Raw genomic sequence first — 22690 nt, forward strand, 5'->3', positions numbered from 1 at the left:
TCATTGCTAACTTAAGTGAGGCCAGTTTCCGTTAAGTGGGGAGGACAAAAGCCAGATTAAAATGGGTCAAGCAGGGAGTGGGAGGAAAGAAAGGCAGTGAGGCAGTTGTAGACAATCCGCTGAAGGACTTTGGAGGCAAAGGAGAGTAGTGAGTTTGGGCAGTAGTTAGATAGTATCAGTCGTGGTTTTAATTGGGGAGACAATAAGATGCTTAAATGCAAATGGTACAGTGCCTGATGAGAATGATAGATTGAAGAGATGGCAAGATTGGAACAGGCAATGGGAGAGAGTGCGCTAAAGAGGCAGGAGGGGATAGGTTCAAGGGAGGAGGTGGAACGGGATGATGACTGAATTAGGTGCATGCCTTTATCTCCAGATACTGGGCAAAAGGAGTTGGTAAAATGGATGGGGAAGATGGGGAGAGGTAGGCTGGGAAAGAAAAGAATAGGATAAGGGTCTGGTGGGATGTGATGTCCTGATGGATGTATTCAATTTTAGATGGGAAGTAGGTGGTGAAGTCAAGGGCAGAAAGTGGGGATGGGAGAGGAGGTGGGGAGCAGAGGAGGGAGTTGAAAGTGTCAAAGAAACTACAGAGATTTGTGGACTGGGAGAAATGGGGTTCTTGAAATAAGTGTTTAGAGAGGGAAAGGGCAGCACTGTAGGCCGAGAGCATAAAATTGAAATGGAGGAAGTCTGCATTAGAGAATTTATATTGTCGGTGTCCATTAAAACAATGGGTTGATGCTTTGTGAGCTGGTTGTACATAATGATCATGTGACAAAAGCTAAATAAATAATATCAGAAGACGTATGTTGGGACAAAGTCTATACCACAATAGTGTTCACTGACACCAGACCTACAAAAAGGGCACTCTAGAGTGTGGCTAAGGTGGCACGGCCACGAGAAAAGGGGGAGTGTCTTTAATACGCGCTCCCTTTTCATCATTCTTTAGTGTTCACTGTAGGTCCAGTGCGGGGCATGGCGCCGGACCTAAAGAAAGGGCACTTTGCGCCCGAAAAGGTGGCGTGGCCAAGAAAAAGGGGGCGTGTTTTTCTGACACGTCCCCTTTTCGTCACTCTTGTGGACGTGCACGGCACTTACGGACATGAAGCCAGCCCCCAAGCGCTGCGGTCACTGAATGGATGCCAGACGCATGCGTCAGACATTCATTCACCGGCGGTGACCGCTGCACTGCTGTTTTCCCCACCAGCGGGACACTGTGGCCCGCTGGAGGGTACAGAACTCACAGGCTGTTTTAGCAGGGTGCGGCATCGGAGGGCAGGGTGCTTTCTGCCCTTTAGAAATTGGGCAGGGCGTGGCGCCCCACTGCAACAGCCTACCGGAAAAGCTACATCCTATAGATGAAAATTGCTACTTATTGTTGGTATACGGCTATGTTTTCCTCACTTACAGACATGCCAGGAAACCCTCAAGCTCTCCTCTCTCCGTGAAAAGATGCCATGCGCACAGCATCTATTCACCAGTTGTGATTGCTGACTAGCTATTTTTCACACCCGCGGGACACTGCGGCCCGCGGGTGGAGACGGCACCTTTTCATGTTGTTTTAGTGGGGCGCCGGCAAAAGGGCAGGGTGCATTCTGCCCTTTTGAAATCGGGAAGCATAGCGGAAAAGCTACACCCTATAGATGAAAATAGCTACTATGTTTTCCTCTGTTATTACATAACAATTTTATACCTAACCATTTTTTTTATCCTCCTTTCAGTCTAGATCACCATCTGCAGAATCGCCAAAGAAAGACAACACAAGGAAACCTGTCTTGGGGAAATTTGGAAATTTCTTTAACTCCAGTAAGAAGAAACAGAGCAAAGGTATCAGTGAGTCAGCCATTAGCCCTACAAATGAAAAGACACTCACTTTTAAGTCCAGTGAAAAAGAGACTGCAAGGGAGCGAAAGAGAGTTCAGATCTCAGTAACTTCCAGCACCAAAGAACAAACTCATGCATTTGGCACTAGCAATGTAGAGGCTGTATCAGATCAGCTTCCCCAGCACATCTCCAAGGAAACTGCAATACCTGTATGTCAAAGTGAAAAAGAAACTACTAATGGTAACCTTGACCTTAATAATCAGAATAAAGAAAGTGACGCTTCAGTTAAAGAGGTTGTGGAAACCAATGTTGCAGTAGCTGAAAGTCCTCCTCTTCTCACTGAAGCCTTTTCTGATACTAGTCAAAAGCCTACACCGAGCACAGCTCCTAAAGTGGACAAGCAAAGTAGCACAGAAAAGAGTGTCCGGCCCCTGACACAGTCACCTGGAAAGAGAATTTCTACAGATGAAACAAAGTCCGGTGTAAGAAGACTGCAGGTATTTTCACAAGAAATTAATGTTGCTAAAGATGAGCCACCCAAACTATTGACCAAAAAAACTGCCAAATTCTCCAGCAAAGTAACAGACTCAAAATTTAAATTACTAGATAGACCAGTTCAGAAGCCAGAGAGCACAGAAAAAGTTAATACTGCAAAATTAACAGTACAGGTCGCATCACGCAATTCTACTTTGTACCAAGAGGCAGTGCCAGCTGAATTGAAGTTGTCTAGTGATACGGTAGATGGCAGTAACGGATCAAATAAATCAGTAAGTGTAAGTGACTCCTCACCTGCTCTCAGTCCTACGGAGAGTGACATCTTTGCTGGATCAGAGCAAGAAAAGCCAGGGGGGCACAATTGTAGTGACACTGACAGCACAAGTAATGCAAAGGTTTTAGCTTTTGATATCTACCTAAGTAAAACCGGTGGAACAAATTCTCCAACAGCGGCAAGAGGCTGCAGCAACGGAGAGGCAATGGAGAAAAGCCCCATTAACAGAAAAAATAACAAGAAGAGACGCTCGCTAAGGTCTCAGAGTAGTCAAAATGATGAAAAGAAAAGCGAAAACACTCCACTGCAGGACAATGTTTTTGAGTATAACTTTGAAGGGGTTAGGGAATATTCCACCTCTCCTGATAGTAATATAAAACCTGTCCCTCTGTCACCAGAGTCTAATTGCACTGCATCAACCAACCAAGAAATAAAGGCGGGAGCTAATCACAAACTGTTGCCCAAGGGTGAATCAGACAAAGATAAACAGCAACACCCAGCCTCCAGCCCTATGAGGAAAAAAAGTCAGTCTGCCTGGGTTCCCTCTTCTCCAACAGCTCGCAAAGCACAGGCTAGAGATCCTCTGTTTAGAAATCAAGCTGCAGCAGCCTCTGCCAAAGCAACTGAGTTTAACCAGGCTGTTCCTGTTTCTACAACAAAAGACGCCTACGTGGAAAAGGCATCTGTTTCTGAATCCTTAACTGGACGTGGTTGGGAAACCTCATGTGATACTGCTGCGGATAGCAGTCCAACAGCTGCAGGTATTCTCTCTCAGGACAGGAGAACAAAACAGGAGAACATCCAGGGAGTGCAGAGACAGCATTCTCACAGCAGTGCTGATTTGGATAGTCCTACCCAATCCCCTGATTTACTTGCTTCAAAGCCCCAAACTCCTCTAAATGGCAGCTCCAAGTCCACAGTAACCTCAAAGCTTAATATGTAAGTATTTGCTCGATATATAAGCATGTGCGCAACATGAGTCATATTTTTTCTGTCCGTAATGCTTATTGTAGAATTTTTATATAACAGTTAGTCAAAAGTAGTAATATTTTGAAAGCAATGAAAAAAAATCTATTTTCTGTAGCAAGAAACCTAAAATAACATTTTACCATTATCACTCATGATGTAGTTTGTAAAACTGTTCTGCAGCATCCTTACACATTGCCATTGTTATGTTACACATTCAGTATTTGTTGTCACTTGACGCAGTTTTAGGCTATGGAAGATGTTTTTGTTCTCCCCCCCCCCCCCCCCAATCATACCTAGACGCTTTACAACTCCTCGTTAGTGAATTGGATGTGGTTATAAAGAGAATAGCAGATACAGGCATGTGACGGACTGGAACAGTTTCCTCAGTCACTCCTGAACTGGCATGACATGATGAAAAAAAAATCTCCCTGGATGTAGCTTAATTTTAATATTAACTTAGCCAATATTGTTTTATTGAACACATTGATTGTAACTAAATAGTTTCTATAATCAGGTGTGAGCTCAGTGCAGCAAGGGGATGCAGTCAGGAAGCCGACGGTCGCAATGCCGACCGCCGGCCTCTCGACTGTCAAATCCCGGCAAGGTACTAATGACAGGCGTCGAAATCCTGACGCCTGTCATTAGACCTACGCCGGGAGTGCGACAGTGGACAGCCGCTGGGGGGAGGGTTAGGTTAGGGGCTCCCGGGGGGGACTTAGGGTTAGGCAACCCCCGGGAGGGTTAGGGGAAGGGGGGGTTAGGGTTAGGCACCCCCGGGAGACTCGGGTTTAGGCTGTGGGGAGGGGGGGGGGTTTAGGTTTAGGCACTTAGGGGGGTTAGGGTTAGGCACTTGGGGGAGAGGTTAGGGTTAGGCACCCCTAAAGGAGGGTTAGGGGGGTATAATAGGGTTAGTTGTACTTACCTTTTGTAGCTTCGGGATCTTCACCCCTGCCGGGCTTCCGCTGTTGGGATGTGCCGGCGTTAAAGCATACTGATTCTGTGCAGATGTAAGGTAACCACTCCCCATAGAGAAATACATCCTGCTGAGAGTTATATACCTTTTTATATGCGCTTTTTAGGAAGCATGTCTTTGTCCTTTACAAATTGATGGTGAGAAGTCCTGCTCCTATGCTTTATGTGCTAAATTTATAGTTGCATATGTCTTAAGAAGCATGCGACTCCTTATAGAAATGTGAGTTTGTAGGTGCATTTTTGTGCAAACAAAAATTAGAGCTTTATGTTGAACTGTAAAGCCGAAGCATTTAGTTATGGCTTTTCAAAGAGTTTTCGTTGCACTATTGATGCATTGGGCTTTATCAGTGCAACCTATTCCAAAATCTTGTTGTATTCTAACATTTTTGCTAATATTTTGTTTTGAATACAGACAATATGAATATAATTTATACCAGAGTGACATCATAGGTAAATCTAAAACTACAATGAAACTAGATACCTTTCTTATTCAATCACAACAAATGCAAATTGAATTTGTTCAAGTAATGGGGCACTAGGCTTGATTGTATAAATATTCTGAGAAGCAAACTACTGTGCCGTTACAGGATGCAAAGCTTGGCAGTGCAGGTTGATTGTGTTGCATGTATAATAATGTTAGGGTAACTAAGATTATTACGTATAAAATACAGCATGTGGCAGTATAATAATTATACACTTACATTTTATGTGAAGCTTTCCACAACACAAATAATGTTGAATATTTTCTACCATTAATAATTTTGAATCTGCCAATGGTAAACACTGCTGACACAATTCATTTAATGTAACGCTTGGCTCATATTCATCGGAATATTGTGTGTCTGCCACACCTCACTATGCATTGATGTGAGCAAAGACAGACTTGGCAGATGCCAAATATATTTTAGCAGCGACTCCCAGCATCATGGAATGTTCTCTAAAGCTGCCCACACAAATTTTGATTTTCCACACAACTGTCAGACAGCATGACTGAATAATAGGAATTAGATTTGTTGCTATACCATTTCTATCTGGTAAAAGAAAATCATTTCAGAAATTAGAGATGGCCATTGATGGTCCAATCAGTACTTTACATCAATGGCAGGAAACCATTGACCATCGACAGATTTAACCAGTGGTTCTCAAACTTTCTTGAATCACGGCCCCCTATAGTATCGGCATATTTCAAGGCACCTCTAGGCTAAAAGTTTCTTATTGAGAAATTCTGCAAAAATTATTAATTTAAGTAAATTATACTTACCTGTCATCCTTAGGTTCAGTTATGTGGTGGTGGACAGGATTGTGCTTCTGTTTGTCCACATATTTTATGATTGGCGGTCAACAGCATTGGTTTTGCATATCACATTGACCATAAATATTTTGATTCAATCCTGGACAACTAATTGGCACCCGTGCAATTGGCCTGCAACACCCCAGAGTGCCATAGCACCCAGTTTGGGAACCAGTGGATTGCACCCATGATGGACACCACTACTGTGGGTCACGTGACCATGGTGGGCCAATAAGGAAATGGGGCGGGGCTAAGAAGTTTGCATTGTGTGAGTTCTTTTTAAAACATGCCATGGTGTCTGTAGTGGTTGTGTATACACATTATGTTCAGGTGAAGGCAGGACATCGCATGTATGTAGTATGTACATTATATCATATGCATTAGCATTCATTCTAGCACCCTGCAACCCGTGCAGTTCCTCTTTCCTCTCTGGGGTGTCGCTCTCTGGTCTGTATCTCAGCAGTGTGTTGCATCAGCTGAGTGTGCTAGAGTCGCCAGAGCAGACAGCGACAACCCAGACAGGAAAGAGGAACTGCACGGGTTGTGACAGGTGCAGGGTGCTAGAATGAACACTATAATATGTTGTGCGAGCATACACTGTATTGAATGCCTGTCTACAAGTTGGTGTGTACAGTTGATTGTGCATTTTGCAAAGACCATGTCTTGTATATTTAGTACTCCCTTTAACTTTGAAAGAAGACAACAGAACACCCATGTTACATAAAAGCAACCTTACGCTTTTTTTTTATCACGAAACAAACCAAAACCATTATTGGAACCTGCTACTGTGGTTGGTAGTACAGTTGCACCCTATGTATGTGAAGTGCAGGTCTGGGGTTCACTCTGCATAGCTGAATGACCTTGTCCTGTACTGGCATCTTCTAGAGCAGTGGTGCACAATCTTTTCTAGCTCGAGGGCCACAGTGGGAGATTGCCCTTATTGAAGGGGCCACAATATAATTTCACTTGTTTAAGCATGTCCAATACATACCATTCACTAGTAGAAAAGGCATTGCAGCATTGTTAAAAGGTCCCACTGGAGACAAAAGTGTTTTCAATACTGCAATACAGGATGTGCCACCACAGGGGGTCTGGCCAGCCCATGTAGCTACAAATGCCTCTCTCCCCTGTAACTACACGTCCTCACTCGTGCAGCAACAACATCACAGCCCCATAGCAACAAGTCCTCCTGCACTGCCGCTGTATCCTCTCCATTTGGCTCACACTATTGTATAGTCAGTAGTGGTGTCAAACAAATGCAAGTGTAGGGTGCAAGCAAAAATAATGGGTGTTCGTGGCACTCGTGCCCATCGGCAGAAACAATTGGATAGCTCCCGTTGGCTGCCCATGTCTTACGGGTGCCCAAAAAACAATTGAATTCCCCCCCTTTCAAAGCATAGGGTGCAATATGTCAAATAGGTTAACTTCTTGGACTCTTACTTGCTATTTTTTCTGCATAACATGAGTGCAGTGAGCAACAAACACAGTGAGCTCGTATCTAACATGGAAAAGCATTACCAAGGCAAGTTGTGCCCCAATTTGCTGACTGACTACTGCTAGACTCTTGAGAGATACATTAATGAGGCAAAGTAGAGCAGAAAAGCATACAAAGCTACTTATTAAAGTTTGATCATAATATCAAACTTAGGTGTACTGTATATATAAGGTTTTTAAAAAATAAATTGCATGTCACTCAAAACCTTACCTCATAGAGAAATTTCACAAACATATGAGAATGCAGCACAGAAATTGACGTAAGAAATGGATATTTTCATCCTTCCCATACCCCCCAACTGCCCTGCTCTTCAGAGACTGTCCCGCCATCCCCAAGTGGAGGAGTTGGCATCTATACAATAAGGAGGAGAGCATGGGAGCAGACCTTCATCTCTGGGAGTGCTGGGCATGGCCCCAGAGTGATGAAAACGAGGCCATGCCCCTTTCCTGCAGGGCCACACTCCTTGATTTGTAAGCGCCAAACCAGTGCCCTGACTTCTAACTCCCAGTTGTTGGAAAGTATTTGTTCCCCAGTGTTTTTTGGTTCACTTTCACATCTGAACAGACCTTTTCTATCATGGGGCACAACAATAACAACCAGTGCGACGGGTTAACTGATATGATGAAGACCTCTCTGCAGAAGAGCTTTGTGCCTTTTTTAGCCTTACACCTAATATTGTTTGTTTAAGCTTGTAACACTTTATTTACAATAAAATAGTTGCCAATAATTCATATCGGTGTCTATTAAGGTGGGTACACATTAGACGATATTTCGCCCGATCTGATGGATCGGGCCGACATATCATCAAACTCGACAAATGTGTACCCACTATGTCTGGCCATGTGCACTCTTGGTTGTCAGTCGCTTCGTCAGGCCGTCCTTACATGCAGCTAAATCTTGCAATGCGACTGACGACCCCATGCAGGGGGATGCAGCTGGTTCCGATGTATCAGGTGGCCGGGCACTGGATCATCTAATGTAGTGGTTCTCAAACTGACCCAAAACAGGTCACATTTTTCAGGTCACCCAGCAGGTGCACAGGTGTAGTCATTACTCACTTACACATATTTAAAGATCCAAAGTTGGAGCTAATTATTTCACTTGCGCTTCTGTGAGGAGACCTGGAAAACATGCACTGTTTGGGATCCTGAGGACAGAGTTTGAGAATCTGTGGTCTGTGTACTGGCCGCCCAATGTGTTGGCCCGTTGCATCGCTAGGTACTCGCATCGTTGAGTGTGTACCCAGCTTTACTTGGTCAATGTGCGACCCTTTTAAAGGATAACAACGTGTGGTCACACTTGAAATGTGTCAGGTAGCCTGTTATAACATTTGAAACAAAACTTAATTGGTGATTACAGTAGATGCAATGACTCAGTGTAAATTTTGCAACTACATTTAATGTTGGTACAGTGTAGTGGTGAATGTGATGTGTTTTTAAATTCAGAAGGTTATTAAAGTTCTTATTTGTAATAAAGTGAAAAGATATTGTAGTCCATCAGGACTGTTTATTAGGGTGTCTCTCTAATGACATCTATTATCACAAAACAACCACAATACCCAGAGCCATAGCTCCCATTGTGGCAGGGGTGATAGTAGTCAACCTTAGTGGAGGCACATGTCACTACAGCTATGTATATAGCACACAAAGTTACATTTTATTTAGCACCTTATAACTGGAATTTTTGAATTGACATGTATTTCAAAATGTTATGGTGCATACACACCGTCAGATATGTCAGATGAACGATTTTACAAATGATTTGAACGATTTCAGACTGTATTAAAATGAACGAAATTGACCAACTCTGACTGCAAACACATCAGATGTCAGATATCGTTATCTGACAATCGGGAATGCGCATCGATCATTGTTACAGGCTCACATGTCAGATTTTCTGTCAGATATGAACGATTGAATGATTTTTTAAAATCGTTCAAATCTCACAGAAAATCTGACCGTGTGTATGCACCATAAAACTGCCATTCCATACAGATGTCAATGTTATTGTAAACACTGAAATGTCTAGGGTGAGTGCAGAGCACACATTTCATTAAGGTGAAAACACCAGCTGCATTTATTCTCTAGTTCTGTTATGTCCAGATTGTCTTCACTGTTACATGAAGGAGTGAATAGCGCAGGCACAGACAAACTGGGTCCGCTGTAAATATTACTGCCTGTACTCCACTGCTTCATCCACCGCACTTATCCCTCTCCAAATACAACACACACATACTCAATTATCTCTTGTTTATCCATCAATGCAGGTTACAGTATCTCTTACCTAGTAATACCTTTCACCGGTATGGGATGCCGGCGCACAGGATCCCAACGCCAGCATCCAGATAGGGTTAGGTTACTGACACCTGCAGGTAAGTACCCTAAACCTAACCTCCCCCCCCACCACAGCCTAACCCTCCACCTAACCCCAATACTTACCGTCGGGATGCTGGTGTCGCGGGATTCTGGCGCCAGTGTTCTGAGCGCCGGCATCCCGTCAAGCTGGGGGTATGTATTACCCTTTCACGTCGCTCACTGACCAAGTATCTCACCCACAGATATCCCTCACTCACCTTTACTCGCTTACCACACAACTCATCCACCACCAGTCCCTGGCAGCATACCTCGCCCTCAAATATACCCTTTTCAAAATCTGCCAAAAAAAGAAAATGGCAAAAATTGCATAACCCTTTTCTCAGAAATGTGGTTAAATAACCCATTGGTTCTCTATATATACTTTATAGTACCTGAAAAGTATTAATACAAATACGATGCGATGGTGTACGATAAAATTGTCCGGAATACAGAGGGCCTGATTCAGATCTGCCCGCAAGCACATAGCTGCCAAGGAGGCGGGGGGGGGGGGGTTGGTTAAAAAAAAAAAAAACGCCCTTCATGGACTTCATGTAACCCCACGATGATTAAATATTTCAGCAGGATAATGTACCATGTCATCGGTCCCAAGTTGTCTAGAATTGGTTCAAGCAGCATTCTGGACATTTCCAAAAAATGGTGTGGTCACCACGTTCGCTCGAAATGAACCCAATTGAGTGGTGGAGAGGTCCATTTACACCCAAAATCCTGCACCTACAAATATCAGGGAGCTGTGGGAAGCTATCCGGACGGCATAGGTTAACATCTCTCCAGAGGTTTTCTGTCCACTTGTGGAATTGATGCCACGTCGCGTTGCTGCACTTCGCCAGGCTAGAGGGGGGTCATACACAATACTAGGCATCTATCCCATGACTTTTGACACTTCACTGTATTAAGTTTGAGAAAAGTTTTATAGGAACAAAGACTAACCCAATTACTGAATTACTGAACTCAAGCTACATTTTTTGCCATTCTACATCTAACTTAAAGCCATTAGAACTAAAAAAAACAAAAAAAATACTACTGTATGAGTAAATAGAAAATGTAAATTTGGCAGGGCTTTCTAGCTGACGTGGTAGAGTGTATATCTAAAATCATCAAAACTGGAGTTGGTGGGTTATATTGCTTACCTTTCGTGGTTGATTTGGCATGGAGGGTCAATGGGGTCTATATTCAAAATAGATAATTAATAAATAATCATATCAATTAACTATTCTGACTATGGTCCCCACCCCATTTACCTTATCTGTGGGCTTGATTCACTACGGATCACAACATTGCATACGCACACAGTTCAACTGAAATAGCAAGCCAAACCACTGCGATCGCAATGCAAACTCAGAACCACATAAGGACGCCTACTTTACCATACGCACATCCGTAATGTTTAGCAGAATAGCAAAACCATCGGTACAATCCAGTACCATTGGACCCATACGCACACTTGCACAAGCCCTGACCTTACTCAGCAATTACTAACAGCCACGCACGCTATGAGACCTCATACTACTTATGGCTTTGCAGTGGCTAATTTATGCACGCCCCTGAAACTGTTTACAAACGTACTGGCATGCCTGCGTTCTCCCGCCTGCCACACACAAACTGCACTTTTTGTCAATCACTCTGCGATGGGTCTGCGTTACCGCAGTGGCTGGTACGCGCAACTCAACAATCGGCTGATTGCGTGCGTATTAGCAACTGCGATCCAAGCTGAATCGGGCCATGTATGTGTTGCACTGGTCCTTACGCCACCCAGGGCTGTATGTTCTGTATTGTGCCCTCCACCCCATATATGTATGTGCGTTGTGCCCCCCACCCCATATGTGTGTGCATGCCCCTCTCTCTGCATGTGCTGCACCTTCCATCATTACAAGAGGCATGCCTAGCACTCACTGGACTGCCCTCAAGTTCTCCCCGCACTGTGAATAGATGTTGTGTGCTGCTCCTCCCCAATTTTCCCTGTGTGGGACACTGCGGCCTGTTGGGGGCCCCCTCGGTACAGAGAAAGGAACAGTGGGAGGTGAGGCGCCACAGGCTCGTCTGAGTCAGGCTGTGATCAGCAGAGTGCTGGGGCGCCTCCTTAAGGGTAGAGGGCATTTTAGCTTTTTCAAATCGGGCAGGGCGCAGTGCTACGCTGAAACAGCCCAGCGGGAACGCTCTCTCCTCCTGTACTCTACACAGTCTTTCCCTACCTGATTTTCTGCAGTGCTTTCAGCTACAAGGCATTTACTGCAGCCGTCCAAAGCTGCACAGAACCAGCAAGATTCAGAAGGAAGTTTTACTGAAGGAGAAGTAGGCAATACCGTGCGGCGCAGGTCACCTGAAGCCAGTGTCTACAGTCTCCAGGAACAGCTGCCACTGGGGCCCCAAATACTGCCCGAAGATTGCCCAATAATAATCTTATTGAAACTGATTATGACTCTGGCTAGAAGATGATCGATATTGGCTTTGTGTGTGCCATCAGTTTTTACCATCTCTAACAAACCTCAGTTGCACCAGACGTATAACTGGGAATTGTTGGGCTAAAAGGCCGAATCTCATGCAATTTGACCACTTGTATTGTCTAGACTTTGATCTAGTCACTGGGCACGCAGTCTAAATGGCAAGTTTGACATGTTGTCTGTTTGCTGTCTTTTCAATGTAATTCTTTGCAAAATAATACCCTGTTTTCAGAACTTTATGGATTTAAGGAATCATTACAATTTAAAACTATTAATAAGTTTCAAATAGCACTACAGGAGGGAAATTATCTAACAAGCCCAATGGAATTTCTATAAGATAGACGGCAGATAATAACCACTTTGCCCATCTAGTCTGCCTTTTTTTTACCCATTTGGTAACATCAACCCTATGTGACCCTCAGTTCTTTGTAAGGATATTCTTATGCTTATCCCAATCATGTTTAAATAGCTCTACTGTCTTCGCCTCTACCACCTCTGATGGAAGGCTATTCCACTTATCTACTACCCTTTCTGTAAAGTCATTTTTCCTCAAATTTCCTTTGAGTCTACCTTCGTACAGTGTCAGTGCATGTCCTCGTGTTCTTATACTTGTCTTATTTGGAAGAATGTCTCCCTCCTGCACGTTGTTAAAACCCATGAGATATTTGAAAGTTTCTATCATGTCCCACCTTCCCTTGTTTGCTCCAGACTATACATATTAAGATCTTTTAGTCTTTCCTGGTAAGTTTTGTGGTGTAGACCTTGCACCATTTTAGTTGCCCTTCTTTGTACAGTTTCTAATGTATTTATATCCTTCTGGAAATGTGGCCTCCAGAATTGAACACAGTATTCTAGAAGAGGCCGTACCAATGACCTATACAGGGGCATTATTACTTCTTCCTGCCTGCTACTGATTCTTCTCTCTATGTAACCAAGCATCTGACTTGCCTTCCTCACTGCTTTATTACCTTGCTTACCTGCCTTTTAGTCACCTGAAATAGTGATTCCTAGATCTCTTTCCTCCTCTGTAGTTTCCATTCGAGTACCCTTAACACTATATTTAGCTTTTGGGGTCTTGAGACCCAACCAAGTGCATGATTTGCATTTTTTAACATTAAACTGTAGTTGCCATGTTCTTGACCATTCCTCTAGTCTACCTAGATCCTGCATCATTTGTCTTACTCCTCCAGGTGTGTCTACCCTGTTGCATATTTTTGTGTCCTCTGCAAAAAGGCATGTAGCCATATCCAATTAGCAGCGGTAAATTACCGCGGCTAATTGGCTCACACGGGGCTTGCTCGGGGTATCCAATTAGCCCCGAAGTCGGCCTGACAACGGCATTTATCAGGGTTTTTTTTTCGGGACCTGATGTGTCCCCAAAAAAGGGCGAGAACACATAGGTCTGCGAGCTAATTGCGGCTCCTATGCGTTAACGGGCGAACTATCCTATTATTTTGCTCGAAATAATAGGATAGGGAGAAAAAAATATCGGGGATAATCAGCGAAAAATCCCCGTTTTTCGCTGATCACGGGGATCAATTAGCGCCCGAGCAGTGTTCGGGGCTAATTGGTTATGGCCCATAGTTTCTCTTTAATACCATAGTTTCTCTTTAATCACGAACAAAGATTAAAAAGCACTGCTCCAAGTACAGAACCTTGTGCTACACCACTTGTCACAATTCCCTCCTGAGACTGCACTCCATTTACTACAACTCTGTTTCCTATTCTGCAACCAAGTTCTTATCCATTTAACCATCTTAGAATCCAGTCCCAAGTTTTCAAGTTTATTTATCAATCTGCGATGTGGGACAGTGTCGAAAACCTTACTAAAGTCTAGATAAGCTACATATATGCCCCCCCTTAATCTAGTACTTTAGTGACCCAGTCAAAAAAATCAATAAGATTTGTTTGACATGATCTCTCCCTAGTAAACCCATGCTGTTTGAGATCCTGTAAATTGTTGGTTTGAGATGTTCCACAAGTTTTTCTTTTAATAGTGATTCCATTACTTTCCCTACAACTGATGTAAGGCTCACTGGTCGGTAGTTACTTGCCTTTTCTTGCTTCCACTTTTGTGCAATGTGATTACATTTGCTTTTTTCCAGTCCTCTGGAATTACTCTAGTAGCTAGAGACTGGTTGAATAATTTTGTTAATGGTGTTACCAGCACCCCTTTAAGCTCCTTTAGTATCCTTGGATGTATCCCATCTGGCCCCATTGATTTGTTCATTTTCAGTTTTGTCAGTTCTGCTCGAACCTTTTCCTCTTAAGTATACTTGTAACTACCTCATGTATATCTTTGCAATTTAACTGTGGCCCCTTGCCCTCTTCTGTAGTGAATACCGAGCAAAAATAACCATTTAGATGATCTGCTGTGGCCTTGTCTCCCTCCACAAGACTCTCATGGTCTGTCTTAATTCCTATTATTCCTCCATTTGATTTTCTTCTTTCATTTATATACTTAAAAAAAAATTTTGGCCCCTTTACTTACTGACTGGGCCATTTTCTCTTCAGCCTGTGCCTTTTCACATCTTATCACCTTCTTGGCCTACTTCCTTCTGACAAGATACACCTCTTTAGGCGCACATCCACCTGCCGATTTTTATGAGCGATTGAACGATAACGATATTGTTATCGTTCAATCGCTCATGAATCGGGCATATTAATGTCGCAGACTACCAGCAATGCGCACTCCCACTGGTCGTTTCCGACAATAGTCATCGCCCGAACATGCTCGTCAACTCTGACGATAACGTCAGGTTGAGCATGTTAGGGGATGATTGATGTGCCTACACTGAACGACTGATCGTTAAGTGTAGGCACAGCACCGACTGTGAAACGACAGCACGATTACAATGTTGTAATCGTGCCGTCGTCTTAAAAACTGCTAGTAGAAGTGCCCCCATTTGTCTTCATTATTCTTTTTTGCTTTCACACTAGCTGATACTTCTTTTGTGAACCCTTTTGATACAAAGATCTGTTGCTTTCAGTATTGCACTTTTTAATTTTTCCCACCTCTCCTGCACTCCTCCAATCTGGCAATAAATAGCTTACACATCTCCCCATCTCAGCAAAATTAGCCTTCCTGAACTCTTGTGTGGCATGAGTCGAGCCCTGTCTTTATACTAAACCATACTGCTTGATGCTCAATGCATCCTATGTTCTCTCCAACACTTACATCTGATATCTTATTACCATTTGTGAGTATGATGTCTAGTTTAGCATCTTTGCGAGTGGGCTCCCTCACCAGTTGCTTGAGGGATGCTCCCTGCAAGACATTTAGGAAGGCCCCACTTCTAGTGGAATTTGCAAAAATGCCCTCCTAATTTACATCTGGTAGATTGAAGGCTGAACAGCCGAAACGCATTGAAACACGACCCCCACACCCCTAACCCCCAACAATTACACTCAGCAAAACAGACACGGATAGCAAGCAGCCGCGGTCACGTGAACAGGACCTCCCGGCAGTCACGTGAACGAGACCCGTAAGTAAACAGAAGGAGGACGGGTGGCAGCAGCTCTCAGGCCGGGGGAAGGAGACCCGCAGCGGACCCAACAAATGGGCCAAAGGGAGCTACGACCTCCAGAGCCAGGCAGTTCCCCAGACGGTCACTCCACGTAAAACCAGAAAAAGGCATACCGGAGGTGGTGTCCCATGGTAGGAGAAGACAGCCATTTAAGCCAGAGGAAACCGATCATCCCAAAGATCCCCAGCACCAGGATGAAGAAGTGCACCTACAACTTCAAGAGAGACTGGACGCCGCTCTCCAACGAGAACTAAAGGTACTATCTTTAAGTTACTGCATGCAGGAAGAGAGATTAACACCTCGCAGGTATTGAAGCAACCCCCCCTACCCACAACACTGATTATACGCCAAGGCACTAGGATATGTGTCACAGCATAATCAGCATTTCAGTGACTGTAACATTGACCATTTGCTTACACTGTATAAGAATTTAACTTATCACATAGGACCCACTGGTGTTCTATAAATACAACATTTATGTTGTTGATGTAAATTGAAATTACATTAAAGGCTTTCCAGCGGAATCGGTATGATATCCCGGCTGCCGCATGGCTGGGAGATCGAATCCCAGCAGCGGCAGCCCGACAAACCAGCAGAGCCCGGCAGCGGAAGCCCGACAGCGCTGGAAATCCCGATCGTCCTAAGGTAAGTATCTACTAACCTAACCCCCCAACCCTAACCCTCCTTAGGGGTGCCTAACCCTAACCCCTCCCTTCCCTGCTGCCTGAACCTAAGTCCCCCGTGGGCGCCTAACCCTCCCTCCCCCTAGCCTAACCCTCCCGGGGGGGTGCCTACCTTTAAGTCCACCCCCATCCCCCGGATGCCCTCAACCAACCCCCCCCCCCCCCCTCGCGGCTGTCCGCTCGTGTCGCTCGGCATCACTTCGATCGGGATGCCGGGGGCGCCTGTCTCCCGGCGTCGGGGAAATGACAGGCGTCTAGATATAGACACCCCGCATTTCACCCTCGCCGGGATATGACAGTCGGGAAGCCGGCTGCCGGTATTAAGGCAGCCGGCTTCCCGACTGTATACCTTTCCAGCTAACATTGAGTCTCATAGTAATGTACGATTAACGCAGGTATAGAGACATCCAGCATCTTACACATTAATTTCCTGTATAATGACATACACCAATCCACCAAGGGAAGAGCGCAGTGAATAAACCTTATGGTTATTTTTTACCTATACTATACCTCCAGGTCAGGGCGACCTGTATCTTACTGTAGCACTACCCAAACCACCTACAAAGATCCAGTGTGCAGAGCCAATCCATTGTCCCATGATTATTACCTCTCCTTTTAAAGTAATTTTAGTGAAGTCTTGCAAAAGGTTCCTGTCCAGTTCCTCCTCCTGGCCTGGTGATCTGTAAATCACCCCAGTGCGAATAATGTCCTTCTCCCCTGTTTCTATGGTCACCCAAAGGGCCTCAGTTTTTTCTGCAATATTTTGTAATGAAGTAGTTTTTATGTTATTTTTCATATACAGTACATTGCTACCAGTCCTCCAATTTTTCCCATTCTGTCTTTTCTAAATAAAGTATATCCCGGTATAGCTATGTCCCTGTCATGTTTTTCATTGCACCATGGCTCTGTAATAGCTACAATATCCAGATCATCCCTAGTCACTATTGCTATTAGCTCTGAGATTTTATCTCCTAAGCTCCTAGCATCTGCACACATAGCTCTAAGGGTTTGGTTTGAGCCTCTCGCAGTGCGATGGCACCGTGCAATGCGAGGATCCGACATATCGGACAGTTTCCACAAGTGGTGCGATCGGGTGGCCGACCGCCCGATATGTCGGCTCCCCTCTCCCCCACCCGCATAGCGCTGCATGGGATTGCACATTGCATCCCCTGATCGACTGATCCTGCAGTAAGATCAGGGGGTGTGATGTACGACCCCACGGGGTCCGCACTCGGTACAATGTGTGCGATATAGCAGCCAAATTGTACCAATCCGTCGGATCGGGTGCTTTATCACACAGTGTATGGCCCGCTTAAGTTCTAAGCATATCCAGAAAGTACATTTGTAATATTATGGCTTTTTTGATTTTACCTGGTTGCTGATGATGTTCTACGTTTTGTTTAACTGTTTTTTTTAACGGTTACATAAATTACACTTCGTGTTATAATACACTTAGAGCCGTATTCAATTAGAGCGGACCCGCAATACTTTTTCGCCTCCCCGGACTTTCAGCCTACTTCGCCTGTTTTGCAGGCGGAAAAGTATTGCGCGCGTGCCCGCTTTACCCCGTATTCAATTTGAAAGTAGGCGAAAACGGGACCCGGCGAAACTTGAACAGGCAGAGAGTGCTGTCAGATTTGGGGAAATCAGCCTGACACCCCCCAAATGATGCTCTGACATGGGGTTTAGCTATAGTACCCCCCCGATTTGGCTTGCTGAAGGTATTTGGTGTTTTTAAACGGGCTCAATAGCTGCTAAATAGCGTTTATTAATAAGTGGTGCAGAATAGTATTTAGGAGTTTTTTGTTGTTGAAAGTAACCTATCCCAGCAAATTTGGGGTACTTGAAAATGGGGGCCATATTTAAAAGTTGCTAAATTAAAGTTGAAAACAATCGTGAAAAATCCACCTGCTGCAAGCACCTGCAATCATTGTTTTACTTGTGTGGCTTCACTTTAATGTAGTTCCAAATATGATACATCAAAGGCTTGTTGTATAATGCAGGCAAAATATTTTTATCACCCCTGTACTTTGGGTGAATCTTTATGGTTACTGTAAAGCAATTGAGCCTTTTAGTTAATTGTTAACCAGTCTGCCATGCCCATGTTGTGTACTTTTGTCCATTAACACTTTCACCACTGTAATGTAGTTAACCCTAAATACAGCACCCGTACCATAGTAACAGGGAGGATCTCTGTAGATTACAGTATCGGTACATTTCTGCAATGACACAAACCATTTTTGTATGCTCAGCTATATTTAGACTTTGTTCATTTCTTCAGAAAGAAGACTTATTTAATATCTGACAGGTAACTATTTCCTTTAAGACTTTCTGTAGTGCACTAATCTGAGCACAGGCATGCTCCCTAGCTTTTTAACTCAACATACCTACAAAGTTTTATAGCAAGAGTAGTATAAACTACAGTGATTGAGCACAATAAAATCTTTCGGCTATCAATATCATTCAAGAAAAACTTTTATAATGAATTTGACTGCAAAGGAAATAACATGCACAAGAGCATATTGATTGATTTAAGGAGGAATCCATGTTAAGATACAATTGTGTTTTTTGTTTTGATTCTCTTGTTTTGATATAAAACACTTTTTTTTCATCTGTTCATAAGGGATACATCTAAACATAATTCTGAAAAAAAATATTACACATTGCATTTTTAGACTACAAGATATGCAATGTCGGGTATTCTCTTTGCCACACTTTTGTCAATTGGGATTTATGACTTGTTAAACAATAAAAATGTGGGAAACAAATGATCCAATAAAATCTGATAAATAAAATACTAATCTGACCATATCAATTATAAATTGTTAAGCGCCACCTGGTGGTCTCTTAACCAATCCGTTGTCCACCGTCTCTGTTTTCCCTCATGTCTTCCTGTGTGGACAGCTGCCATTGCCTTACTCTGTATGGGAGCAGGAAGCGACCTTAGGGTCTGATTTTTAAGGGGACAGTCACATGATTATTGGGAATTAATTAGCCAATGGAATTTTTCCCAGAATATTAGGCTCACTGTCTAAGCTCAAGGAAGCTATACTGCTCCTTCTGCAAATCCTCCAAGTATTTGAGGAGATAGCGGGCTTTAAAATTAAGTATGCTAAAACAGAGGCCTTGGCCTTTTTTGGGGAGGCCAAGGCAGGATGGGGAAACTCCTTTCCCTTTAAGTAGGCAGATAGGTACTTCACTTAGGTGTCAGTATTCCTCCACACCCTTCTCAATTATTTGCCGTTAACTACACTCCACTGTTGTTAAAAACATACACTGATTTCAATAAATGGGCCCATCTCCCGCTGTCTTACATAGGCAGATGCCACCTTTATAAAATGATGAGCTTCCCCAGATTTCTTTATATTCTCCAAATGTTGCCAATTATCCCAGATAAGAGAGACCTTAATCAAGCCCTACAGAAATTCATATGAGCAGGAAAACGCCCCAGAATCTCACTGTTTAAGTTGCAACAGCAGACACATTTGGGTGGTGTAAACCTGCCATGCCCCTGACAATATGCCCTGGCAGCTAATTATTGAATGGCCATGGATTGGATTGGGGGTCATAACCATTATACCATGCACTCTGTGAAGCAGGCTTTTACTCCTCATAGTAACTTGGTGGTGTATCTTTTACACACCCACCCTATTTCTCTACCTCCCGCAGCTAAAGAAAACATTTTAATAAGTACAACATGGTGTACTATTCGATCACAATCCCACCTATCCAAATTGTCCTTGCTTTTTTCACCATTATGGGGTAATTCCTCTTTCCCACCTGGTAACTCAGCCCAATTCCAACGCTGGCATACCAGTGGCCTTAGGTATCTTTATCAATTTCTACATGACCAAACACTCCAACCTCTCACTCGCTCTCTGCTGCAAGAGAATTTTCCCCCCATTTTTGTCCCTCTATACCCTTATTTACAGGCAATGAGCTATATTCAAACCATGTTACATGTTTTTTTTTGGCGGCTGACTTATATTGGGCGCTGGATGATGCGTCGCAAACCACATGGCCCTTTTTCTACCTTTTCTTTTTTTTTTTTTATATATATATATATATATATATATATATATATATATATATATACATATATATATATATTCTTGTGCCCGACCTCTTATAGTCAAATACTACAGGACTAGCGAAATGGAAAGAGGTCTTACCGCAAACTTTTATAGAGACTATTACTCATTCATGTCTTAAAATGAACAACCAATTGGGTTCAGTCTCTTATGCTGAAATGCATCTCCAAATTTTACTCAGGGCATATTACACCCCTAAATTGATATACATTATTGGTGATGCACCTAACGCCAACTGTTATAAATGCTCAGCCCCTGATGCAGGTATTATGCATTGCCTGTGGGATTGTCCCCGTATACAGATATTCTGGGGTGAGCTTAATCGTTATATTAAAGAGGTTCTAAAAATGTATTTTGTAATCTCTAAAGACTGGGCCTTCTGGAACATATATGCAAACACACATTCAACTGGGTTGACAAAAGGAAATCGGCTACTTCTGACCAAACTGGCTGCGGCCACAAAAAAAACCATACTCTCACAATGGATTGACCCTAACCCACCTATTCTTACATTATTACATTTCTGTTTACAATGGAGTGGACAGAGACGTTCACCAATCAGGAAGACCTTACTGAAAAGTTTTTTGGCACCTCGTTGCCTAAAGGTGCCTACACACTTGGCGATCTGCTCACATTCCGACATAGTGTACGATTTCCCTTGAAACTCTGCCCCGGCAGCTCTGCACACGATTTGGTGTTTAAAGTGTCCAATTTACAAATGATCTATTGTGCATCCAGACTTTTTCCAGTGCATGTGTGTCCCAGATTGGCAGATCTGCCCTACAGCAGGGCAGATCTGACGATGCAATGTGCGACCAGCGGGGATGCGCATCGCATCATGATCATGAGAGGGGACTCATGATTTGGGCATTTTTTACACGATCTGTCGTTCCGATGCATCAGAATCGGCCAGATCAGTAAGTGTGTAGGCACTTTTATATTCATACTTTATCCCCATCACTTTTCACTTTTCGGAGATGTTTCCAATGTCATGGTTTAATTTGGAAGTTCTTGATAATGGCCCTCCTTTTTGACCCCCACTCTAACTGTAGCCAGTCCAGTAACTGTATATGTAACTATATATGTAATTGATATTTGTGTCTACAATTGCAATCTATACGTAGATTTATTTACTGCAAAAATATATGAATATCTTGTTATATGGCTTTTCTCTGTTTGTTTTATTACGCTGAGGATAACTTTATATCTATCTGTATTATAATATACTGTTTTCCTAACAAAATATAAAAAAAATAAAAAATCATATAGGATGACATTGTACTTATCCCATAGGGAGCTCAATGCGTATGACAGGTCACTGCAATTTCTGTGTGCATACTATTGTAATTCTGGGTCAGGATCTCATCTCCTATGCTAAAACAGCTGGTAATGCACACTTGGCTACTCTCCTGGAATGTCTCTGATTGCTCTCCTGGGCGCCCGGAAGAGTAGTCGTCTTTGGAGTTCATCTGCTGGCTGCTCGTGGCCACCCACTTCCTGAGTGAAGTGGTTGGTCCGGACGGCTGATGGCGTGATTTGCACTGAATTACGTCATTGTATAGTGGGGGAGGGACTACGATGATGAAATTACACCCAGTTGCTTGTTCCACGCCATCGCAGCGCTGACCTGGCTGTCCCTTTATAGGGGACAGCCACAAATCTGGCAAGTATTTGGTAACATGGTTGGAGACGTGAGTTATCTTATCTTATATGATGCAGCAAGAGAGAAAGTTTATATCATGAGGGCAGTAGTTGTTGGCAGTATTGAGAAGTGGAGATGAAGAGGATGTATTTAGAGAACATCTGGAAAGACCACGCTTTTTAACAGTATTTTCATACACTTTCTGGGACCATGGGCACAAATTAATTTGAATTCATTTGTTTTTTATGGGAAAACTGTTTTTATTCACTATTTTCGTTAAGAACTCTAATTTCCAAAAACCAATAAACAGCGTTAAGCTAATATATGTATAAGAGACACAAATAAATATATAATCTAGTTACCATCAGTGAGAAACTGACTTCCAGTTGTTGGAAAATATAAAAGTTTACATTTCGTCAAACCTAACATTGGGCCTGATTCAGCTGCGGTCACAGCTGCTTACATGGTAGCAGCTGTGATAGCTCTTATATGGTAATGCAGTAGGAAGCATCATGCCTTCTGCATGCATTACTGATCTGAGTTGCATTCTAGAACGTAATATCGAATCATCTGCGATACCATTGGCCGGCTAAGTGACCCATGCATGACGT

General features: G+C 43.3%; 1 protein-coding gene across 2 annotated transcripts in view; it reads left to right on the top strand.

Annotated features, from left to right (window-relative positions):
• CRYBG1 (crystallin beta-gamma domain containing 1) overlaps positions 1 to 22690 on the top strand; it is a 396888-nt gene that overhangs the window by 241954 nt on the left and 132244 nt on the right. For both annotated transcript variants that reach the window (XM_088460440.1, XM_088460441.1), the window contains one exon: positions 1725 to 3535. In XM_088460440.1, coding sequence (XP_088316566.1) covers positions 1725 to 3535 — 1811 coding nt within the window. The remainder of the gene's footprint in view (positions 1 to 1724; positions 3536 to 22690) is intronic.

Source organism: Taudactylus pleione, unplaced genomic scaffold, assembly GCF_031769625.1.
Source record: "Taudactylus pleione unplaced genomic scaffold, aTauple2 ptg000046l, whole genome shotgun sequence".
Classification (NCBI taxonomy): domain Eukaryota; kingdom Metazoa; phylum Chordata; class Amphibia; order Anura; family Myobatrachidae; genus Taudactylus; species Taudactylus pleione.